Source organism: Sus scrofa, chromosome 10, assembly GCF_054392235.1.
Source record: "Sus scrofa isolate SSC_HxYL_T2T_F1_AM1 chromosome 10, Sscrofa_HxYL_maternal_Yorkshire_Landrace_v2.0, whole genome shotgun sequence".
NCBI classification, from domain to species: domain Eukaryota; kingdom Metazoa; phylum Chordata; class Mammalia; order Artiodactyla; family Suidae; genus Sus; species Sus scrofa.
In genome coordinates this window covers 66,094,620-66,120,238 of record NC_139392.1, presented here as the reverse complement: position 1 = coordinate 66,120,238, position 25,619 = coordinate 66,094,620, and the positions used below count along the sequence as shown (strand labels likewise).

Sequence of the window (25,619 nt, the reverse complement as noted above, 5' to 3'; positions counted from 1 at the left end):
CTGCACCAGAGAAATTAAGAAAACAGTAGGACCTTAAACATTAATGGAACTTGATAACTATCCGTCTTCCTATTATGCTTCAGTGGGAAAGGCTAGAAAAGAGTTTTCTGGAAGAGAGTGCATGGGGGAATGAAGAGAGGAGACAAGGGAGAGAAAGATAGGCAATGAGGATGAATTAGAGATGTTTATGAGGGCTTGAGAGAACAAGCCTGTGTCATGACCATGATGCTGAGCTAGAAGGCTCTAGATCAGTGAGAGTGAAGTGAACCCCCTTTGGTGAGGGAGTGAATGCCTTTCTTCTGGGGGGCATTGGCAGCACTGCCCAGCTGAACTTTCTGCAGTACAGAAATGGTTTGTTTCCTAGTTGTCTTGGGTGGTAACCACAGGCCATGTGTGTTACTGAGCACCTGCAAGTGTGGCCTGTGTGATTGGAAACTGAATGTAATCGTATTCCATTTTATGTAAATAAAGAAAACAGATGTAAATATAAATACTGCCTTATTGTATAGCACAGTCTTAGGTCATTTACCTAATACTCTGTCATTTCTTACTATGTAATTAATTAATTAATTAATTTTCTTTTTAGGGCCACACCCGAGACATATGGAGGTTTCCAGGCTAGAGGTTGAATCAGAGCTATAGCTACCAGCCTACACCACAGCCATAGCAACACCAGAGCCAAGCTGTATCTGTGACCTACACCACAGCTGGAGGTCACGCTGGATCCTTTAATCCACTGAGTGAGACCAGGGATTGAACCCATGTCCTCATGAATTACTAGTTGGGGTCTTAACCCGCTGAGCCACAATGGGCGCTCCATACTATTTTATTATTACTATTCCACCCATGGCCATAATACTGAAATGCATGTGCTGTAGAGACATGCATTTATGCATCTCCTGTGGATCTTAACAAAGATCCTCTAGAATTCAGGATGGGTTGGTATCTTATCCATTGCCTATGTTGCTGAAATAGTAACAATAAAACCATGTCCAGGCTGTGACTTTCACATACTTACTATACCTTGTTGTTACCGATTTCAGCAGGAGTATTGAGAAGGCTGAGGAAGTTATTAGTGAGAGCTCCTCAGAGAGTGAGGAAGATGAAGAACCACCTGATCATCGTCAGGAAGCAAATGCAGATTTACCATCAGAATACTGGCAAATTCAGAAGCTGGTGAAATATTTGAAGGTGAGAGACAGAGCTTTTGTACTCTGTTTGCAATGTTTATTGAAAATTGTTTCCAAAAATTTGTATTGTGCTTCCCAGTTTACTCTGTTCCTTTCAAGTAAGGGTAGTAAGTATCCCTGTTGTTATTTAAGTGTGCACAGGGGAAGGTCACGTTATCCTGAGGAAAGTGAGGCTTGTCCTCATAGCACAGCCAGGCTGCCAGGTACCAGCCCTCTCCCCTGGCATGGGAGCGGCCATAGCAGCCATCATATATTGTGACTTGCCATCATTTTACAGTTTGAGTATGGTGTGGTGGAAAGAGCAAGGAATTTTGAAGTCAGACTAAGTTCTAGGTTCTGTTACTTACTAGCAATGTGACTGTTGAAAAGTTATGGTTTTGAGCCTTAATTTTCTCAACCCATGGAGTGAAATTTGTGATACCCATTATAGGACTATTAAAGGACTAAGAAAACACACTTTAAACACATGGGGTGCTGTCTGATACATTGTCGGTGTTTAACATATGTATTGGTCCATTTCCAGTCCTCTCTTAAAATGCATGTGTGAAAACATTTTTATGTAATAAATGGCTCATGTAACACTGTATTTAAGTCCTTGAATGTAGGGTAGGACAAGGAAAATGATTTTTACCCAAACCCATGTTGATATTCACTTCTGATATGGATAATAGGTAATATTAATTTCTGATACGGATAACACAGCTAGGCCATGTCTAAAGTTATAGCCCAGAAGTACTTGTTAAAACAGCATTTTGACTTATCTCATCCTGGCCTCCTGGCCTCAGTATTTGTCAGGGGCTTTGCATATTTATACATATTTATGTCAGAGTTCCCGTTGTGGCTCAGTGGTTAACGAATCTGACTAGGAACCATGAGGTTGTGGGTTCGATACCTGGCCTTGCTCAGTGGGTTAAGATCTGGTGTTGCCATGAACTGTGGTGTAGGTTGCAGACGCGGCTCGGATTCTGTGTTGCTGTGGCTCTGGCGTAGGCTGGTGGCTACAGCTCCAATTTGACCCCTAGCCTGGGAACCTCCATATGCCGCAGGAGCGGCCCAAGAAAATGGCAACAAGAAAAAAAAAAAAAAAAGATATTTATGTGACTCCCAAATTGCCAAAGGGTACTCTTCCTTGTGCCTTTGTGGTCATTCCAAGCTGACAGGTAAAACAGCTGATGTGCACACTTTAGTGAATTCAGCAAAGGCCCTCTCCGTGGACACAATCTGCACAGCAGCTGAAAAGCTTTTCCTAAAAGAAAAACATGCTGCCTTCCTCTGACGGACACCAGTCTCAGCTGCAACAACCAGCACTTCTTAGAAAGAAAAAAAAAATTATGTTTTCCTGAATCATGAATCCCAAGGAAAATTAGTCAGGGGACTGGGAAAGTGGGCAAGTAGAATTAAAATTTAAGAATGCAAATTTAATAATCGGGAGTTCCTGTTGCGGCTCAGCGGGTTATGAACCCTACACAGTGCCTGCAAGGATGCAGGTTTGATCCCTGGCCTCGCTCAGTGGGTTAAGGGTCTGGCATTGGTGCAAGCCACAGTGTAGATCCCAGATGTGGTTCAGATCCAGTGTGGCCGTGGCTGTGGCGCAGGTGTGCAGCTGCAGCTCCAATTCGTCCCCTGGCCTGGAAACTTCCATTATGCCACAGGTACGGCCCCCCAAAAAATTTTTTTTAAATAAACCATCATCCTGAAGACATTACTGGTTCAAAGGAATCTACTGACATCATGAAAAGCAAGTACAGTTAATTATCTTGGTAATGATTCCACACTGTCTTATGTGTATCAACTCAGCACATTGTACACTCTGATATATAATTGTATTTGTCAGTTATCCCTCAGGAAAGTTTTAGAAAAGAAAACGCTGGCAGCAGCGTCAAAGGCGAAGCTAGGTGTTTCCAGACACAGGACAGGACCAAATCAAAGTGGTCACAGCCTCATCAGTCAGCCTTGCACTTGTAGCTGTTGCCACGCTCTAAATGTGTGCCGGCTGCTAAAGGCTGGCCATTCTTGAAAAAATAAATAATAAGTTTATATCCTTCATGTACTTTATACAAATCCTATTAGTGTTGTTCCAAGAAATAACAAATTCATGAAACAAAGAAAATCGTTAACCTTGAAATGTCCACCTCTGATTCTCTGTAGCCTTCTGAACTCGCTAGGAGATCCGAATGGGCATTTGTTTGTACCCTGGCATGTTTTCAGTGTTTGAACATTCACTATTTTATGTATGTTATGTATTACAATTTGTTCTCTCCAAGAAATTTCACAGAAGAAATGCAAAGAGCGGGAGAAGTGAATGTGGCTTGGGGAGCACTCCATCATGAAACCAGAAACCGATCTAAAATATGAATTAGCAAAAATAACATAGATCAAAATGGCCCAACCAGAATCAGGAGATAATATCAGCAGATAAAATATTTTATCATTAAAAAAAGAAATGAAGAGTTCCCATTGTGGCTCAGTGGAAATGAATCTGATGAGGATCCATGAGGATGAAGGTTTGATTCCTGGGCCCTGCTCAGTGGGTTAAGATCTGGCATTGCCATGAGCCGTGGTATAGGTTGCAGATGCTGCTTGGATCTGGTGTTGCTGTGGCTGTGGTGTAGGCTGGCAGCTACAGCTCCGATTCTACCCCTAGCCTGGGAACCTCCATATGTCATGGGTGTGGCCCTAAAAAGACTAAAAATAAATTAAAAAAAATGAGTGTATATTAAGCAAACCCTAACGACCACCTTGGATGTGGTTTTGGGAGCCTCTTAACAATCTGACCAGTGTTAATGCAAAAATGACAGAAAAAAAATTTTTTTTATGGTCTGGTGTATTTGTCATGAAACAAAAATCAAGACCATTGAATAGGACAATTAATGCTTTGCGTATTTTTTGGTTGTATTTTAAGAAGACCTTATAAATGATAAATATCTTAAAATCATCTATTTTTAAATTTTTTTTAAAGCATTGATTTTGTGTTAATATTCCCTCTTCTAGTGTTTTCTGTTCTCAAATATCAGGTAGAGATCATTTTTACATGTTATTATAATATGTAGAGTTTTTACAGAAAACCTCTGAAATTTTTGCATCTCTCTTCTAAAAATGATTCATTGTTTATTATGGAAACAATTCACTATTATGGACATCATTATTTAGGGATGTGTGAATAAAATTTAGGGGAAGATATTAAATAACTTCTGATTTCAGGAATTCCAAAGAATTCCTGGGGATTCCAATTTTTTCTTCTAGAATCTGGAAGATTCCTATCTATTGGTGGTTTGGACACACTCACATGGAGCATAGGCTGGAGCTCGGGCCCTATGATCTGGCCCCCCTCGGTGGGCATCCCTGTGTGCAAACCATCCAGTTAGCATTGTCCCCAGCCCAGCACAATGGCAGCAACATCCAAACTCAGGAGACCTACCTTTCCTGAGCCACTGGGCTACTCAGGGTCTCTTCTCATAAAGAGCATGTCACCTGGGGGATAAACTGGCAGCAAGAACTCAGCCACCCAGCACTTAAGCCAGACAGGCACTGGGCCTCGGACATGGCCTATAGAATATTCGGAAGTGCCCTGGTGTTTTATGCGGACAGTTTTGGTCCGCATTAATTTAACTTATTTTTTTTAGGGCTGCACCCACGGCATATGGAGGTTCCCAGGCTAGGAGTCTAATCGGAGCTACAGCTGCCAGCCTACACCACACCTCACAGCAACACCGGATCCTTAACCTACTGAGCGAGGCCAGGGATCCAACCTGCAGCTTCATGGTTCCTAGTTGGATTCGCTTCTGCTGCGCCATGACAGGAACGCCTGTTAATTTTATTTCATTAGTAAAAGGAAAGAAAGAGTCAAAGGAGCAGATGCATCAGCCAGGCCAGGAGGCAGAATGATGAGCGGTCAGAGGCCTGGCCTTTGATGCCAGAAAGACTAGCAGAGTCGGGTCTCTGTCACCTCCTAGCTCAGGGGGCCCTGGGGATGCAAAGCTCTGGAAACCTTGGTTTCCTCATTGTTCAGGACAGCCAAATAAAAGATCCCACATTTTAGGATTATCATGAGTACTAAATGAAATCTAACGCACACAGGTGCTTTAGCACAAAGGGCTTAGCCCCTGTTGATAATGACGACAATTTCTGTTGCACACCCTTAACTATAGACAACGTAAGGCTGAGAAGTTTAATGACCTGCACAGGTGGGCTTCAGCTTTTGCTTTAAGATTCTAGCAACCAAAGGAAGAAATACAGTGAGTTAATTTCCATCATAAGGTTAAAAACAACTCACTTGCCAGTGAGTTGTCGTAACTGATCCTGGTGCTAAGAGCCAAAAGAATTTTCTCCCCAAGGACTTAATGGGGCAGACCGTGGGTTAGATAGGGAACAGCATCCTTTGTACGTGGCTAAGAGTGTCTCATAATCGTCTCATTATTGAATCACCGCTTTGCGTTTTTCAGCTGTTTAGGATAAATCCGTAGAATAGCAGGCTCCAAATGGACATAGTATTTCTCTCCCAGAACAGCTAAGGAGGACATGTATTGATGAAGTGCTACTTAAACTTGCATAAGTTACCCCTCCGTAAATCATGTGCAAATGTGATACTTTTGGCCAGACAGTAAATTGCTTGGAATTATTATCGTTCCCACAGGTAAATATTCTTAACAGAGCCAATAAAAGAAAAAGTCTATCTACAAATGATTGCAAGGTTTTCGACGCAGGTACATGTTTTTATATGGAGACACAAAAGGATATTAAAAGCCTATAAGGGGCAACATTGAATGTCTCTAGGTAATCTCAAAAGAAATACACCTGACGTTGTAATTTACGAAATTATGCCCTAAATGTGGATTTCAGCTAGCAGAGAAATGTTCCCGCTGACCTGACTCTCCACTTACCATTTTCCAAGAACAGCAATATCTGTGATGGTTGAAAAAAATTTTGATGAGCTCATTAATACCCAAACAAGTCAATGAACAATATGGCTTCGTATTTATCCAGAGCCGTGAGCTCAGATCTTGGCACATCATAAAGGGATTTAGTCTTTTAATTATTTGGCTTTCACATACATCCATTTCAACTTGCGAGTTTTACATCTGTATGTATTCTTTTAATCTGGAGTTTTAGAACACAATTTCATTTTTAAACTATTGGATTCATTGCCTTTTACTCCCCAACCTTCCAACTTCTCTCCCCCCCCCCTCCGCCCCCGAAGAGCTGATGACTCTACCTAATTCTAGATGGAGTCGTCAACTTTATTCTGCTTTCTGAGTGGGAAGCACTTACCTTCTGCCATCTGCTGCTCCTCACGGTGCAGCTTGTCTGTCCTATCTGCTGTTCCTGGAGTGGTGAGACCTTATTAAACTCATCTCTGTGTCTTGCCTGCTAGTGAGTGTATGTTTGCCTCTCCGCCCTCTGTGCAGTTGGGGCAGAGCAAGGCTCCTGAGGGGCCAGGCTGTCTGGCCTTCACTCTCAGCTCCTTGAGAACAGCTTTTCCTCCTTCTGAGTTCTGTTCCCTTGCCCTGGATGTCTGTCCCGTCTCCTTCTACTTCCTCCTAGCCTTTCCCTGCTCCCATTTTCCTTAGAGATATACTGTTTCCTTGTTGCATTTTCCATCTTTATGAGGATATTATTTTCTCCCACCCACAGTGGCGTCAAAATTTTGCAACAGAAATGTGTCGCTGTGGCTCGGTCCCAGCAATTGAGGGAGATGGTTAAGGTACACGTCCCACTCTAATATTGTGAGTCTCTCTGAAAATATGGTAAGTTTCCCTCATTTCGGAATCAGAAATGTATCAACTCCTTCTGTGAAATCGAGAGTTGGAGGATTCGATGTTGTTCTTTGGAAACATGGATTTCTTCATCGCAAGTGTTTGGGTCTTGTATGCTGATAATAGGTACTCGAGTTAACATGAGATCACATGGCGAAAAGGTCATCATTATAAGTAGATCTGCATTTTGTACACCGTAGTGTCCGTGGCCTTACACTGAAGAATGAATTTCTGGATCCATAGCTGAAAGCCGGTTGGAATCCATTTCTATGTGGAGTGAAGCTGTGTTGGGGATGGAGTTTCCCGTAGAGTCAGTAAAATCCAAGAGAAAATTGAGGAGACTACAGAAAGGTTGGCCAGCTTTTACGTGGTTGCAAGGGACCTCAGAGGCTGGGTCTAGAATCAGGCCTTATCTCCCTGGAGGTATTGCTGATGTTACTTGAGGATAAGGTGTCTGTACAGTCAGCTCCAGGCTCGGCTGGGATGGTTTTAGCAAGCAAGTTTGAGATGCCTGCCCCCATTCTCAAGTGCTTCATTTAGCTGGGCTGATTCCTGAGTTCTTGCTGCAATCATGGAGTTAATCCCGGGGGGCCGCTTCCCCAGTGTCCCTCCTCCCTGCCGGATGTCTATTTCTGCACCTGGGATTTTGATCAGATTCCAGGATGATGAAAGCCTTGACTTAGAAAGCTGAGTTCAGCAGCAGGTGGTCCTCAGGATGAATCCCAGGGGAAAGACAGGAAGCCAGTGATGCGTTGCACTGACAGGTATGTTTCGAGGCTTGGAGTAGGGTAGTATCCTCAGATGCAACAAAGAAATGACCAAGGAAGAAGGCCAGCCGGTGTGTGAGGTGGGTTGGGCTGGGGGCAGACTGAGTTTGCAGAGAGTGAAATAGCCAAATAGAAACGCCCATACAATAGCTGGAAATAAAGGATTGACACTCCAGTTAATTCATTAGCGATGGAGCCACTGTTCTGGGCAGCAGAGGAATAAAGGAGACTAAGAGTGTGGAGCAGGTGGGCTTGTTTGTGTTCTTTCATTTGTGATCGGATGGGACCTCTTAAAAGCTCATCAGAAAGCAGCTGCCTCTCACTCAAGTTATCACAAGTTAAGGCAATATTTCTGGATCAAAAGTTTTATTATAAACAGGCAGGCTTTTCTTAAATATTAGTTTCCCAACTTAAAAGCAGATTGTGTCACTGGTCTTTTTTTTTTTTTTTAATCTTTTTTTGGGGGGAGCTGTGACCATGACATGCATGGGACCAGGGATTGAACCCAAGCCATAGCAGTAAGAGGGAGCCACAGCCATGAATGCTGAATCCTTAACTGCTAGGCCACCGGGGAGCTCCTGTTTTTTTCTTTTTTTAAATATTGAAGTAACGTCTTATTTGGTAATTTTATGCAACCAGTTAGTGGATTAAAAAGATTAATTAAAGAAAATAATTAGGAAAATTTGATGCAAAAAGAAAAACTTTTTAAAAATTATTTATTTATTTATTTATTTATTTTTGCCTTTTTATGGCCGAGTCTGCAGCATATGGAAGTTCCCAGGCTAGTGGTAGAACGAAACGGACCTGCAGCTGCTGGCCTACACCACAGCCACAGCAATGCCAGTTCTGAGCTGAGTCTGCAACCTATACCACAGTTCATGGCAACACCGGATCCTCTAACCCACTGAGCAAGGTCAGAGATCGAAACTGCCTCCTCATGGATACTATTTGGGTGCATTACTGCTGAGCTACAATAAGAACTCTGAAAAATGCTGGTTTTTAAAGTAACTTTCCCTCCAGGTGAAAGCTCTTACACACTGACACTGAGACAAGCTAGATACGAAGATTTGGGGAAAGATGGGCTTTTTCACATAAATTCAGAAATGTTGTATAAGTCTTGAGTATGATGTTGGGATATCTTTGTTCCCAAGTTCTAGGAGGAAGTTGATGTTATCTGAACACAGGCAGAGAGTGGCTGGGGTGGACCACTGAGTGGCAGCTTCTGATCATGGGGCATCACCACATATCACTGCCCCCTCCCGACCCCCCACCATATGTCATGAGGGTAGTGCCTAACTTATTTATGTGTCAATTTCACCTTCCACATGAACTAGGGATCTTGTTAGTTTTCATTTGCGATGGATCCACAAACTCAAAACTCTCAGGCCGTGAAAAGTGAAGGTGCTTGGTGGTCCCCCCAGCTCAGTGGTGATCAGGACTCTGCTTCAGAGCCACATCTAGAAGACATCCACATCAGAAATCCCAGGAGGCTTTTGAAGAGACTTTCCAGGCTCCCTCCCTGGAATGTTTTGGATTTCCTCCCTAGAGGGGGATTCTTGGCAAAGAAATTTTCAGAGCTGAAAGTCATTATTAAAGACTACTTTTGTGGGGTTCAGTTCCTTAATGATCTTCCACGAACTGGTTAAAACACACATGCACACACAACCTTAATTGGTTAAAGAGTTCTTCAAAGTGGCAATTGGGAGCTACATGGCTTTTCATCAGAGGAATTTGATGTGCTTTGCAATCAATTACAGTTAATTAAATTCCTTTCCCATTACTTGGGTTTTGGGTATGGAGTGGCAGGTAGTGTGATCCCTGTTTCGTTGGTGGAAAAGCTGAGAAATACTTTGCTCCGGGCCACACAGAAGGTGGCTGTGGGCCGGGAAGGCATCCAGGGGTCTATGGTTGTTGCTCGTTGCCTGGTTATTCTGTCCCTCTGTCCAGAAATCCAGGACCCAGGGGGCCTGCAGCCCTTGCTGTTGAACATTTTTATTTTCTCTCCTGTTTGGTTTTCTTCACTTTGGGTGAGAGACTAATTACACACGAAGCATTTCTTTACAGAAGAATTCAGTGTTTATTTTTGGAAAGCATTATCAGAGCCTGCTAGGTTTTTACTTAAAGGCCTGGAGAAGAATGTGGTGATGTAGCATTATTATTGTTAAAATAATCTTTCAAATATGAAAGATGGTCACTCATGGCAATTTTGGTGGTTTTTTTTAATGGCTGCACCTGTGGCATATGGACGTTCCTGGGCTAGGGGTTGAATCAGAGCTGCAGCCTCTGCAATACTGGATCCTTAACCCACTGAGCGAGGCCAGTGATCGAACCCATGCCCTCATGGATACTAGTTGGGTTCGTTACCACTCAGCCACAACAGGAACTCTTGATGGTAGTTTTAACTGCATGGGTTTGGAATGGGATCTGGGGATTGATAGGCTTTAATCTATTAAAGGGTATTAAAATTGCTCACCTAGGATTGAGATTCACTGTCATAAATTCTTACCAATCTGTGATCTTTATTTTATTTTCTTTTATAGAGGAAAACTATCTTGTATGAATGTGCACACTCCTGATTGCTAGCGAGGTTGATAAACTTTTTCAAATGTCAAGTAGCCATTGCATTGTGAACCTTGCCTCTTTTCCAGTGTGGTTGTCTTTTGATTCTTGATGCAAATTAATCCTTTGTGATATTATTTGCAAATAGTTTCTCTCAGTTTGTCATGTGTCAAAGTCAGATGACTGGCTCATCCACTCTTCCCTCCAAAATCCAAGATGCTACTTTTATCAAATACTGTAATTTCACCTGTAAGAGTTTGTTCCAGAATCTTTCTCTGTTACATTGATTTATTTGGATGGTCCCAGGCCATTGCCATGCTATTTTAATTACTATAGCTCTGGCGTATTTTAATATTTGATTGGCCAGAGAGTTTTCTTAAAATACTGTAAAGTACTTTTTGGATAGTTTCTATTCCAGATCATCTTGAGAATGAGTTGAGAATCAAGTTTAAAAAAACATCCTCAGAAATGCTGTTGGGATTTTGGTGGGCTTACATGAATTTGTAAATTATTTTTGGATAAATTTCAATTTTAATTAAAATTGAATTATCCTATTTAGGAACATGGTATGACCATTCATTCATTTAATCTTTTATGTACTTGGTAACATTCAGTAGCTTTCCCCCATATTTCCCACAAAGCATTTCTTGTGAGATTCACTCATACACATTTTTTTGTTGTTGTTGTTGTTATTATCTTGCCACTGCTAGCATGAGAACTTTATTCAAATTACATATTTTGGTTTAGTATTCTTAGTGTGTGGAGAATTACTCAATTTTGAATTTTTCCCTTGTTTCCAGCCACTGTACTGAGCTATTTTCATTATCATAATTATTCAGTTCATTCCTCTGAATCTTTTAGAAAGACCGTTGTATTTCCTACAAATTTTTCCTCATTGCAATAACATTCCAGTAAATCATCAATTTCTGTAAATGTTCCATGGTGATTTGAAAAGACTGTGTAGGCAATCCTTGCATTGTTCCTTACCCAACCCTGTTTTAAAAAAAATTTCATAGCCAGCCTGCCATCTAACAATCTCATTTCTTTTTTCTTCTGGAACAATGCTTCCTCCTTTTCCTTGGAGTTCTTTGGCATCTCATCTCTTGAGCCTTAGGTTTATGAGTACTGAATCCTCAGCACAAAATCGGTTTGCAAATACACAGAAGGCAAAGCAATATATTTTACTGCCTTGACTTACGTGGTTCTCGGCCACTCACTTAGGGCACTGTCTCTACCATTTCTGCTCCCAGGAGATTCAATGCCTCCGAGCCAAACTCTGCTCGGCGCCAGCCCCTCTGTCATCATTAATAAACAGTCGTTGGCAGGATTCACAGCTCTCACTCCGTGAGTGGCATGTTTGGAGGGAAAAAAATGCCAAGAATGTTGAAAGCCAGCTGGATGGCTGTGCCTCGGCTGTGTCACCTCGTTCGATCTCACCCATCGCCTCTTGACTGTGGACAGTGGGGACCGGCAGAGAGAGGCCTCTGTTCCTCATGGCCTCTGCCTGCCTCCTAGTCTCACTGCCACCTATGGGCTCCGACAGGAAGCCTGGAAGGATGGCCCTGAGGGCATGACTCCAGCAGCATCTTTTCCTGAACCAAGTTACTCAAGACCTTACCTGCACTTAAGGGATCCCCTCAAGAGCTGCTCACCCAGGTTACCCTCTTTCCTGCAAACCTGTGGTCATCTGAGTGGTCTCCACCTGTCCAGGCGTGCCCCCTCCAGCCAGCAGCCTCTGCAGCCAGGGTGACCTGTACAGATGTGTTAGCCCTCCCCCATCCCCAAACCAGCCACTCATGAATATTATCCATCAGTCTTGAAATAAAGCTGAAAGCGCTCAGCCTGGCCCCTGGGTCCCACAGGCATGGTTGTCCACTTCGCTTCTCTGCTCATCTTGGACCCCTGTGCTCCCCTCCGGTCCTTGGCCACCTGTCCCCCTTTAGGTCTCATGCTTGCCATCACTGTGCTTCACTCCACTGAGGGTTTTGCAGGTTTAGGGATCACTTCCCTCCTCCTCCTCCTGTGCTCTGTCCAGACCTCGGCCCAGGCATCCTACCCTCAGGGAAGCCTTCCCTGATAACCCCATCCCCTGGCTTAAAGCCCCATCTGTGGGTGCCCTGGTCCCAGGCCCCCTCCCTCAGGGCACTGCTCAAACTTAAAGCTTCCACTCCTTTGGATGGGCTTTAAAAGATTCCAGTCTTTCTTCTCCACTAAACTGTGAGCTCCATGAAGGCAAAGACCACATCTGTTTTTGTTTACCGGGATGTCTCCAGTGCTTGGCATTGGGCTCTGCAAAGAGTTAAGTAAATAGTAAGCAAATCTGTTGAATGAGCGAATACAAAAGCGATTTCGGGCAGCTTACTCCCTGTTTTCAATACATTCTTCATCTTAACTTAGTGTTTATTTCTTCCTTATCAACAGTGGGGAGAGGGTGGGGTGAGTATTATTCAATACAACAGATAGAATAACTACTACTACTTCTTTTTTTTTTTTTTTTTTTCTCTTTTTAGGGCCATACCCGTGGCATATGGAAATTCCCAGTCTAGGGGGTAATCGGAGCTGGAACTGAGGCCTATGCCACAGCCACAGCAATGCTGGATCTCAGCTGCCTCTGTAACCTATACTGTAGCTCGTGGCAACACTGGATCCTTTACCCCACTGAGCAAGGCCAGGGAATTGAACCTGTGTCCTTATGGTTACTAGTCAGATTCTTAACCTACTGAGCCACAGCAGGAACTCCAATACTTCTATATCTCAAAGACTTTAATTTAAATCCAAGAAAAACATTATTTCCAAAAAAAAATGTCCTCTATTCGTCTTTTAAGAAATTTTGAGAAAAATGAGAGAAAGAAACACTCATTTAATCTCGGCACGTTTGAAGAATGACTGCAGCTGTGAAGAAGGGCCTCCTGGTTGTGGAAAGGAACCTGAGCAATGAAGTACCCGAAGGCCAGTAGAGCCTGAGATGCTGCTGAAGAAGTGGGGGCAACTAGTAGAAAAATTGCATTAAATTCAAGACGTGGAGAAGCGTATTGGATGCATTCTTTAAGACCCTTCAAAAGCTAGCGAAATAATATTTTACTGTGTTTTTCCCAGCTTTTAAAACCTCACAAATGCAAATGCGTGATCAAATGCGAAAATAAGTATTGGCAAGTAATTACATCCTCAGGGGAGATTTAATTGAAGAGGGAGCAGATTTGCATATTTGCACTGCTTCTTGGTAAGATGTTTATGGCATCTGGTCAAAGTAGAATGAACATTTGAAAATCCTTTGACATAGCTGGTATTTAAAGGATAGCAATTGGCTAACATTCGCAGCTCTGTACGTTGACTATTTTGGCTCCCATCCGCTGGTATTCATTCTGAAAGATTTATAATCCTTTAGGGAGTGTGGTCACTGACAAGAGTAGAAGTAAATCCTGAAATGTGGAAAAACTAACTTTCCCTAATATAAAACTGTTCTTTAAAAAAAAAAAAAAAATCCCTCAAGCCTATGACTATGTTTCCAGATTTTCAGAAAAATTTGATGATTTACAGAAAAAAAATTTTTTATAAGGATTGAACTTCTTAATGATAAATGTAAAATTTCCATCATTTGGTTTCAAAGTAGGCCTAGAGATAATTCAAGGCAAGTATCAAATCTTCCCCTTTCGGGTGTCTGCTGCCATTTCATGCCTTCTAAAAATGTATGTCATTGGTCTTAGTGTAAATAATAAAATAAAGCTCCAACGATGGAAATAGTCTACAAGAGAAAAATGAGCAGAACTTGAAATAGGAAGGAAAGACTGGGCTGAGGGTCGAAGTGGAAAATTGCTCCCAAAGAAACCATCATGCAAGGAGTGAGCTCAGGAAGGTTCTGCCTCACGTACCGCTGAGAATGTCAGACAGAACAGAACATTCGTCTGCAGGGAGTTGGGCCTGGATGGGGGGGCGCCTGGGGAGGGTCTCCTGGTCTGAGTGAGGCTGGTCTCACCCTGGACGTCTTCTCCAATTCCGGGTCCGGCTCGAGTCCGAAGCCACTACCTGAAGGACTCTCCACCAGGCTCCTGGATTCACGTAGGCTCTGGCTCTGTTCCTTGAGGTGCCCTGGGGGAACTGCTGCCTCCTTTCCACCGTGTAAATGCAGAAGAAGAGCCTTGTTTAATGAGTTGTTTCTCTTGTTTGCTTTGCTTTCTTTCCCCATATTTTCTTTTTTTAAAAAATTATTTTCTTTAATTAATTATGGTTAGCATTTCTGTTCTTCTCTGTGGATCACAAAATATCTGCCTTTTTCTCAGAGAGGAGCCAGAAGTGGGGACATGCGGGGATCCTCTGCCTCCCAAGAAGGGAATTTATGACACGGACAGTAATGATGATTTATCGCTTTATGTTTTAGACCCAACTGTGAGAAAATTGGTGGTATAGATGCCAAAAGCTATAAGAATGAAATATTATTATTATGAATATATATATATTTTATGGCTGCACCTGCAGCATATGGACATTCCCGAGCCAGGGGTGGAGTAGGAGCCGCAGCTGCCAGCCTACACTGCAGTCACGGCAACACCAGATCTGAGACGCGTCTGTGACCTGAGCCGCAGCTTGTGGCAACACCAGATCCTTAACCCGCTGAGCGAGGCCAGGGGTCAAACCCACATCCTCATGGAGCCTTGTGTTGGGTTCTTAACTCGCTGAGCCACAATGAGAACTCCCAAAACTTATTATTTTAAATGTAAGTAATAAAAATAGGGCTCTTGTCATTCTGAACTTAACCTTGAATGTGGAGGATAGCCCAGTTAGCCAGAGGGAGAATTGGAATGAAAAACAGAAATATCATTCATAACATGTTGAGAGACGTGGACGGAACATTCTGGAAAGGAGTAAGTAGAAAACCTAAAGTCTAAACATTTCCTTCTTCACTTTTTTATGGCCACACCTGAGCATATGGAAGTTCCCAGGCCAAGTATTGAATCCGAACCATAGCTTTGACCTGCAACAGATGCAGTAATGCCAGATCCTTAACTCAGTGTGCCATAGCAGGAACTCCTTCACTTTTTGATGCTTTTCTTTGCCTAATCCCACTTTAGTTTCTTATTTTAAAAAGAACATGTTGTGTTGAATTTACAAGAGGATTTGTGTGGCATGAAGGAGGGGCTGGACAGCTTGAATGTAATTTCCCCCTTTTTTTTTTTGTTTGTTTGTTTCTTTTTAGGGCCACACCTGAGGCATATGGAAGTTCCCAGGCTAGGGGTCAAATTGAAACTACAGCTGCCAGCCTACACCACAGCCACAGCAATGCGGGATCCGTGACCATTCCACCACATCTCATGGCAAGACTGGGTACTTAACCCACTGAGTGAGGCCAGGGATTAAACCCATATCCTCATGGATTCTAGTCAGGTTCATTACTGCTGAGCCACAGTGGGAACTCCCTAATTTCCATTTCTTATGCTAGGTCTATCTGTCTACATACACTCACATGTATATTATATGGAATATAAAGTAATGATTAAGAAATGATAATATAATTTGAAGCTATCTCCCCTTAAAATAGAGAGAGAGAGAGAGAGAGGTTTATTTGGGGCCATTGCTACCATGTTTTGAGATAGAAATCCAAAGCTGTCTTTTATGAACATCTTTTGCAAAAATAGTTTATTCTTGCCTCCATTAGAAACATTGCTTTTCTAGTTCCCATCATGGCTCAGTGGTTAACGAAACTGACTGGCATGCATGAGGACCTGGGTTCCATCCCTGGCCTCACTCAGTAGGTTAAGGATTCAGTGTTGCTGTAAGCTGTGGTGTAGGTTGCAGACACAGCTCGGATCCCATGTGGCTGTGGCTGTGGCATAGGTCAGCAGCTAGAGCGCTGATTCAACCCCTAGCCTGGGAACCTCCACATGCCTTGGGTGTGGCCCTAAAAAGACAAAAAGACCAAAAAAAAAAAAAAAAGATTGCTTTTGTGTCTTATGAACTATTTTTCAAAGCATCAATGACTTTGGACATTGCTTAAGAATTCCTGAAACAAATTCTGATTTAATTTCCTGGCAGGCCTGATTCACTGATCAATCATTAAAATTTTTATTTATTGATTTACTTTTTTATGGCTACACCCAAGGCATATGGAAGTTCCTAGGCCAGGGATTGAATCTGAGCCACAGCTGTGACAATGCCAGATCCTTTAACCTACTGCTCTGGGCTGGGGATCGAACCCTCGCCTCCTCAGCAACCTGAGCTGCTGCAGTCAGATCCTTAACTCACTGTGCCACAGCAGGAACTTCAATCATTAAACAGTTTTTAAATTTGTCAGATTTTTTTTTTTTTTGGTCTTTTTGGGCCACACCCAAAGCATATGGAAGTTCCCAGTCTAGGGGTCACATTGGAGCTGCCACCCTCTGCCTATACTACAGCCACAGCAATCCAAGATCCGAACCATGTCTGCAGCCTACACCACAGCTCACAGCAATGCCAAATCCTTAATCCACCCAGTGGAGCCAGGGATCGAACCCACATCCTCATGGATACTAGTTGGGTTCATTACCACTGAGCCACGACAGGACCTCCCTCTCAGATTTTTAAAAAGAGTAGTTTTTCACCAGTCTTTACATGTATTGGTTAGCAAAGCAGACACGGATTTGTCTATCATTGGGCCAGCGTTTCACTCAACAGTGAAACTGTCTCCTTTCTCCTTCATCCATGCATCGGGTCCATCTCCAGGTGTTGATGGAACTGCCTCCTCTTTCTCATCCCGTAGCCCCTCCTCACTTATGCTCATTCCTGGTGTGTATTGTTGCACGGCCTCCCACGTAGTTTCGCTGTCTCCAGGCTACCAGACTGTTCTTTAAGAATAATATTCAGACACGGTTTATTCTGCACAGTCCACAGTTCAAGAACTGCAGGGGCTGCTGATTGCCTCCACAATAAACTCATGCTCCCCAGACCATCTCTCAAGCCTGGTGCCCTGCTCTGTTCCTGTCCTCATGCCGCCTGAGGTTGTGGCTCTTTAAAGCAGACAGACCGCCTGCTGCTTATAACCCACACAGAGAACTTAAAAAATGGAACATGCCATGTAGAGGGCCTCGTACTTCCCAGTTCACAGATGCATCACTGCTCAGAAAACGTTTATGGGAGTGTGATCGTATCTAACCTTTCTGTGGCCTCATGTCCTTGTAGGGAGGAAATCAGACGGCCACAGTGATTGCACTGTGTTCAATGAAGGACTTCAACTTGGCACAAGAGACCTGCCAGTTGGCGATCAGGGATGTTGGAGGCCTTGAAGTTTTAATAAATTTACTTGAGACGGATGAAGTCAAATGTCAGGTGAGTGGCTCCATCACAAGGATGAGGAGCCTTGCTCGTCCCCGTCACCTGCTTCTTCTTAGTGTTGCCTGTCTGCCCTTCTTGCTGCTTGTTTCCCATCCTTGTCATTACTGATAACTTGCTGCTTCTACTAGCAAGTGCCCTTATCAACTGTCTGCTTTTCTTCCTTCTCTTTTGGTTCCTTTCCTTTAGCATGTGCTTCTTATTTTTAATTTTAATTTTAATTAATGTATTTATTTGCTTTATACGGCCACACCCACAGCATATAGCAGTTCCCAGGCTAGGGGTTAAATCGGAGCTGCAGCTGCCAGCCTTCACCACAGCCACAGCAATGCCAGATCTGAGCCACATCTGCAACCTACACCACAACTCAAGGCAACACCAGATCCTTAACCCACTGAGCGAGGCCAGGGATCGAACCTGTATCCTCACGGATACTAGTCTGGTTCATAACCTGCTGAACCACAACGGGAACTCCAGCACATGCATCTTATTCTTAAATGATGAATATTTGTCTACCTAACTGAAGGAAAATGCAGAGGATATGTATAACACCTGTCCAGAAACTATTCCCTTAAAAATCTTAATTGGGGAAGGGTTTTAGGTGGACTTGGAATTTTTAAAAAATATAGCAGTGGTTATGCATCAAGCAGCCATTCATCTTGGACTTTTTCTTCCCGTTTAGATTGGTTCATTAAAAATCCTGAAGGAAATCAGTCATAATCCTCAAATCAGACGTAATATTGTTGACCTTGGGGGCTTACCAATTATGGTTAATATACTTGATTCTCCGCATAAGAGTCTGAAATGTTTGGCAGCTGAGACGATAGCAAATGTTGCCAAGTTCAGAAGAGCCCGGCAGGCCGTGCGACGCCACGGGGGGATCACCAAACTGGTGAGTAAGTTCCCCTGACGGTGCCCCAGCCACCACCGGCATGCCAGCTCCCTGCTGTCCTTCTGGACTCCTCTTGGACACTAAATAACCCCCGGGCGTGTTCTGGGAAACTTCTTTTTGTATAACATGTCCTTGAAAATTAGTTTTGTATATTTACATTGGCAAGTGGCCAACAAACATGTTTGACCTCATTTTTCAAAGAAATATAGAATTTTGAAAATTAGCCGGGGGGCGGGGTGGGGGGGGCACCCACGTGTGCAGGCAGCATTGGGAAGAGGGTGGTGCGATCCTGACTGGTAGAATGCTTTCTGGTAGCCCATGTACACTGATGTAGTGGCCTCACTGGGACGAAATGTCCGCATAGAGACCGAACTGCAGGTATTTACTCATCTCATTGTCACTTCCAAGAGTGACAGCTGACAACAGCAGGTTTTATAGTGTGAGATGAGTAAAATAATGTCCATAAGAAGCATCCATTGTCAGCTCTAGGTGTTGTGTCTTGGAAGTTTATAGAGTAACAAAGAATAAATGTATGTTCAATATCAAAATCATAACAGGATGAAAAACTGATACCTATAATCCCCGCCCCCTTTTTTTCCTTTTTTGGCCACCCCATGGCCTATGGAGCTCCTGGGCAGGGGATCAGATCTGAGCCACAGTCACGACCTAAGCTGTAGCTGCAGCAATGCTGGATCCTTAATGCTGGGTGGTGGATTGAACCTGTATCCTAGCCCTCCCAAGAGCCTGTCAATCCTGTTGTGCCACAGTGGGAACTCATATAATCCCAATTTGTAAAGACCATACCCAGCAAGTATAGAAAAATCACTTGAAATACACAAAATTGTTCACAAGGGGTTTTCTCTGAAGTGATTACCAAATTTCCTTCCTATTTTTCTACATTTGCCAGTTTGTTGTATATTTACTTTTATAATCAGAAAAGTGATTACCATGGAGAAAGAGACGTTAGCATTTGCTCAATACCCCTGCCATGACAGAAAGGATCTTTTTTTTTTTTTTTTTTTTTTTTTTTTTTTTTTTTTCTTTTTTCTCCTTAAGGCTGCACCTGAAACATATGGAAGTTCCTGGGCTAGGGGTAGAATTGGAGCTGCAGTAGCCAGCCTACACCACAGCCACAGAAAAACTGGATCCAAGCTATGTGTGACCTATGCTGCAACTTGCAGCAATGCCAGATCCTTAACCCACTGAGCGAGGCCGGGGATTGAGCCAGCATCCTCCTGGACACTATGTCAGGGTCTTAACCTGCTCGGCCACAGTGGGAACTCCGAGGAAGGATCTTTATCACGTACAATATGGAAGTGCATCTTCGCCCTCGTTAGATCTCGTGTTTCTCCCACAGCTTCTGTCTTACTGGATTGTCACCACTCCTGTGCTTTAAGTTCCCTAAAGTGAGAGGCATGTCTCATTCGCCTTGGCATCATCCTCAGCACCTTAGCCCAGCACCTCACACATATAAAGGGTTAATCAATATCTATTGAATTAACATGGATTTAACATGACTACATACACAGTGAAACATGTTCAGACATGCCCTGAAATCCTGTTTTTGCTTTATTCACTTGTAATCTGCGGAGAGTGATACCTTATAATTATTTGCCTCAAAACCAAGGTGGACTCACGGCTGGAGAGATGAACAGATAGTTATGTGATTAAAGCAGACATAGGAGATTGGTAATTAGAGAACCTAGGTACTGGATGTTTGGATGTTGCTATACAATTCTCTCAGCCTTTGTGTATATTTGAAAATTTCCATAGTAAAGCGTTTGGGCAAAGGTCACTATTAAGATGGTTATCATTAGTCCGCTTAAATCATGAAATCGTATTTCGCTGATGTGAAACTGAAACTGCTTCCATTAACTTGTAAGAGTGAACAGTGTGATCTAACACTCAGATAGGTCTTTAAGGACATCTTATGCTTCACGTTTGGGGGCCTGGAATTTGGGCAGTTACAGTCATGCCTTCAAAATAATGACAGGCATTTTATTTTATTTTATTTTGATTTTGTATCCAGCAATTTTGCTTAATTTTAGTTCTTTTTTTTTATTACTCCATGAATTTATCATTGTAGTTGTACAATGATCATCACTATACAATTTCACAGGATTTCCATCCCACAACCCAAGCACATCCCACCACCCCCCAAACTGTCTCCTCCAGAGACCATAGTTTTTCAAAGTCTGTGAGTCCGCATCTGTTCTGCAAAGAAGTTCAGTCTGTCCTTTTTTCAGATTCCACGTCGGTGAAAGCATTTGATGTTGGTGTCTCATTGTATGGCTGACTTCACTTAGCATGATAGTTTCTAGGTCCATCCATGTTGCTAAAAATGCTGGTATTTCGTTCCTTTTAATGGTTGAGTAATATTCCACTGTGTATGTGTACCACATCTTTTTTTTTTTTTTTTTTTGTCTTTTGTCTTTTGTCTTTTGTCTTTTGTTGTTGCTATTTCTTGGGCCGCTCCCACGGCATATGGAGGTTCCCAGGCTAGGGGTTTAATCAGAGCTGCAGCCGCCAGCCTATGCCAGAGCCAGAGCCACAGCAACACGTGATCCGAGCCGCGTCTGCAGCCTACACCACAGCTCACAGCAACGCCGGATCGTTAACCCACTGAGCAAGGGCAGGGACCGAACCTGCAACCTCATGGTTCCTAGTCGGATTCGTTAACCACTGCACCACAACGGGAACTCCTGTACCACATCTTCTTGATCCACTCCTATGTCAATGGACTTTTAGGTTGTTTCCATATATCTTGGCTATTGAAATGCATTTTAATCTAATTTTAAAGTATTGCTAAATTCGAAAACAGGAAAGGCCAATGATGGATAGACTGATAGTAAACTTGGAATTGCTGGGTTGGAATTGGTGGGTCCGTCTGGGAAGGACCAGGATTGGGAATCCATTTTTGGTTTGCTGGGCATGGGAGAGCGAATGACACATGCAGACAAGAGTCACCCCAACTAAAACTGAAAATGAGGGAGACCGTCTAGGACAGAGGTCAAGCTGGGGCAGGGAGCCGAGGTCAGGATCAGAGCAGGTAGGGGCACTGGCACAGTGGGTTTGGGCACAAATGGGGCTCAGGCTGTGCAGAGGCATCTCTGAGCAGGTGGGGGGTGCATCTGGGCAGGAAAGATGCAAGATCCACTGCTGGGGGTCCTGGGCCAGTTCCCACGATGCCCTGCATGGACAGGGTGCTTGATCCTCTCACCAAAAACCAGTTCAAATACTCCCAGAAATGTGGGTCAATAGAACGAGGTGGTGGGAAACCCACACGTAAATAAACATTCAAGTCCCTCATCATGGTGATGTCACAGACTCATGGTCGTTCGGAGTGTGAGGGCGGGGATGGGTGTAGGCAAAAATAAACTCCTAACAGTGGGTATATTAGGTGTTCTGTGTCAGTACTGGAAACGCTGCAGGGACTAAGGAGGGAAGTGATCCATTCACTCCACTTGGAGGAGGAGGATCAAGAAACAATTGAATCTAACAAAACACTAACTCGAAGATACATAGACTAGTGGTTACTAGTGCTAAGGGGTGCAAGGTAGAGGTAGGGGATGAAGAGGCACAAAGTACTATGTATGAAATCAATAAGCAACAAGAGCCTATTGAACAGCACAGGGAATATGGCTAATATTTTAAAATTTACTGGAGTATAATCTACAGAAATAGCGAATCACTATGTGGTACAGCTGGAACAAATATTGTAAATCAACTATACGTCAATGAAAAATTTAATAATTTAACTTAGGAGTTCTCATTTTGGCTCAGCCGATTAAGAACTCAACATAGTATCCGTGAAGATGCAAATTCGATCCCTGCTGTCGCTCAGTGGGTTAAGGATCTGGCATTGCTCAAGCTGCAGTATAGGCTGTGGAAGCAGCTCAGATCCCACACTGCTGTGGCTGTGGTGTTGGCCAGCAAGTGCAGCTCCAATTCGACCCCTAGCCTGGGAACTTCCATATGCGGCAGGTGTGGCCCAAAGAAGAATGGAATGGAATGGAATGGAATGGAATGGAATGGAATGGAATAGAATAGAATAGAATAGAATGGAATAGAATAGAATAGAATAGAATAGAATAGAATAGAATAGAATAGAATAGATTTTATTGGAGTATAATTGACTTTGAAAGTTGTGTTAGTTTCAGGTGTACAGCAGAATAAATTTGTTATACATTATACATAGATACATTCCTTTTCAGGTTCATTTTCTGTATAGGTTATCACATACTATTGAGTAGATTACCCTGTGCTATACAGTAGGTCTCTGTAACCCATCCATTTTATTTTATTTTGAAATTTATTATTATTATTATTATTATTATTATTTTTAGGGCCACACCTGTGGCATACAGAGGTTCTCAGGTGAGGGATTGAATCGGAACTTTAGCTGCAGCCCTTCACCACAGCCACAGCAACACTGGATCTGAGCCACATCTGCAACCTATGCTACAGCTTGAGGCAATGCCAGATCCTTAGCCACTGAGTGAGGCCAGGGATCGAACCTGCATCCTCGTGGATACTAGTTTAGTTTGTTCCCGGTGAGCCACAGGGAAACTCCAAGGATTCTGATTTTTGATGGAGGTGATCGTGGTAGCAGTTCTGTAGCTGCTGCGGGATGGGTTAAGTTTCATTTTAAAGATTCCCACGGACGTTGCATTTATTTTCTTTATTCTCCTAGGTCGCTCTACTTGACTGTGGGCAGAATTTGCCGGAACCGGCTTACTTGAGCCTGTACGAGACCCGAGACGTGGAGGTGGCCCGCTGTGGGGCGCTGGCTCTGTGGAGCTGCAGCAAGAGCTATGCGAATAAAGAAGCCATCCGCAAAGCCGGGGGCATTCCTCTGTTGGCTCGGTTACTGAAGACGTCTCACCAAGATATGCTCATTCCGGTGGTGGGGACATTGCAAGAATGTGCCTCAGAGGTACCCAGGCCAGCTCTGCTTCCCTTGACTTTCTTTTCTTTTCTTTTTAATAATGATTTTTATTTTTTCCATTATAGCTGCTTTACAGTGTTCTGTCAATTTTCTCCTATACAGCAAGGTGACCCAGTCTCACATACATATATACATTCTTTTTTCTCGCATTATCATGCTCCATCACAAGTGACTAGATATAGTTCCAAGTGCTATACAGCAGGATCTCATTGCTTATCCATTGCAAAGGCAGTAGTTTGCCTCTATGAACCCCAGATTCCCAGTCCATCCCACCCCCTCCCCTTCCCCTAACCTTAATTATTTTTCCACTAAAGAAAGTCAAGGGCATTATATTACTCAGCCAAAAAAAAGAACAAAATAATCCCCCTGACTTTCTTTAGTGGAAAAATAATTAAGGTTATCAAGACTGCTGAGGATTTTCTTTTTTCCCAAGAAGTCACCACTCTATTAGAAAGAGGAGACGACCCTAACAGAAAATTGCTTTCATTAATACCTTGGTGATACAGTTGAGAGAATGAATATATTTTTGAAAATGAGCATTTTTGAAAAATTCTCTTATTGTTATATCTGTATGTCAGGGGTGAACGCTGGTGTGCACTGAGAAAATTTGTTCAGTGCCGTCATGAATAAATGCGAATAGTTATATTTATGCATTCTGCACACATAACTATGGAAGGTTTTTTTTCCCCTAGGAAAACTACCGAGCTGCAATCAAAGCGGAAAGGATCATTGAAAATCTGGTGAAGAACCTCAATAGTGAAAACGAGCAGCTGCAGGAGCATTGCGCCATGGCCATCTACCAGGTACGTGGGGTCCCGGGCTGCTGGCTGTCTTCACGAGGGGTAAGGTGGTGCTTTGTGAGGTCCCATTCTCTGGGGAGGGGGCTCAGGCATCTACATTTGTAACAGGAACCCCTTGGGATTTCCTGCTCACACAGATCTGAGAACCTGTGTCTATGGTAATGACCATGCCTGTAAATGTCAGAGAGGAACCTGCTTCAACATGTCAGATTATTTATAATTCTGTAAGATATTTACATGTCTCTGTCTGCTGAAATGATGAATGTAGTATGAAATAGCCAAACAGTATGCGGTGCCTTTATAGTGCTTTTCATATACCCTGTTCAAACACAACAGTCTTGGGAAATGTATCTGCTACCACAAGATGAATGAATGTGTGTTGTGTATGTGTGTGTATGTGTATTCCTGATTTTTTTTTTTTTCTGTTTTTTTCAGGGCCGCACCTGCAGCATATGGAAGTTCCCCAGCCAGGGGTTGAATCTGAGCTGCAGCTGAGGCCTACGTTACAGCCACAGCAACGCCAGATCCTTAACCCACTGAGTGAGGTCCGGGATCAAACCTGCAGCCTCACAGAGACAACATCAGGTCCTTAACTTGCTGAACCACAATGGGAACTCCTATTCCTGTTTTATCTTTTATGAATTTGCTTATTTTATTTTATTTTTTGTCTGTTTGGGTCTGCACTCACGGCATATGGAAATTCCCAGGCTGGGAGTCCAATCAGAGCTGTAGCTGCCAGCCACAGCACCGTCAGGTCCAAGCCTCGGCTGCACCTACACCACAGCTCACAGCAATGCTGGATCCTTAAGCCCCTGAGTGAGGCCTGGGATTGAACCTGCATCCTCATGGATGCTAGTCAGATTCATTTCTGCTGAGCCATGACAGAAACTCCTGAATTTGCTTATTTTAATCTTCATTAACTTTTTGTGGATTACAGGTTTCATTGGATTCCAAAAAAAAAAAAAAAAAACAGGTTAGCATAGTTAAGGAAAAGACAAACAAATTTGTATAAGGCTGGCTACTGGCGGCACTTGTCTCTGCCTAATCAGAGTTGTTGTTCTAGGAGAATGCATTTTAAAATATGCAAGGTAGAGTTCCCGTCATGACTCAGTGGTCATGAGCCCAACTAGTAACCATGAGGATGTGGGTTTGATCTCTGGCCTTGCTCAGTGGATTAAGGATCTGGCATTGCTGTGGCTGTGGTGTAGGCTGGCAGCTGCAGCTCCAATTTGACCCCTAGCCTGGGAATTTCCATATGCTGTGGGTAGGGCCCTAAAAAGCCTAAATACATAAATAGAATAGTTTTTAAAAATAGATAAAATGTGCAAGGTGAGAGAATGCTCTGGAAAGACGGGCTCAGAGAAGGGTTCGTGTCGGTGGAGGGTTGTGTTGTTTTCTGGGACTGCTTGTA

At 43.2% G+C, this 25,619-nt stretch overlaps 1 protein-coding gene across 23 annotated transcripts in view; it reads left to right on the top strand.

The window, feature by feature from the left end:
- Positions 1–25,619, top strand: part of ODAD2 (outer dynein arm docking complex subunit 2) — a 186,558-nt gene that overhangs the window by 40,621 nt on the left and 120,318 nt on the right. For all 23 annotated transcript variants that reach the window (XM_084979979.1, XM_021064724.2, XM_021064723.2 and 20 more), the window contains 5 exons: positions 1,044–1,191; positions 17,419–17,565; positions 18,251–18,460; positions 23,154–23,396; positions 24,101–24,211. In XM_084979979.1, coding sequence (XP_084836105.1) covers positions 1,044–1,191; positions 17,419–17,565; positions 18,251–18,460; positions 23,154–23,396; positions 24,101–24,211 — 859 coding nt within the window. The remainder of the gene's footprint in view (positions 1–1,043; positions 1,192–17,418; positions 17,566–18,250; positions 18,461–23,153; positions 23,397–24,100; positions 24,212–25,619) is intronic.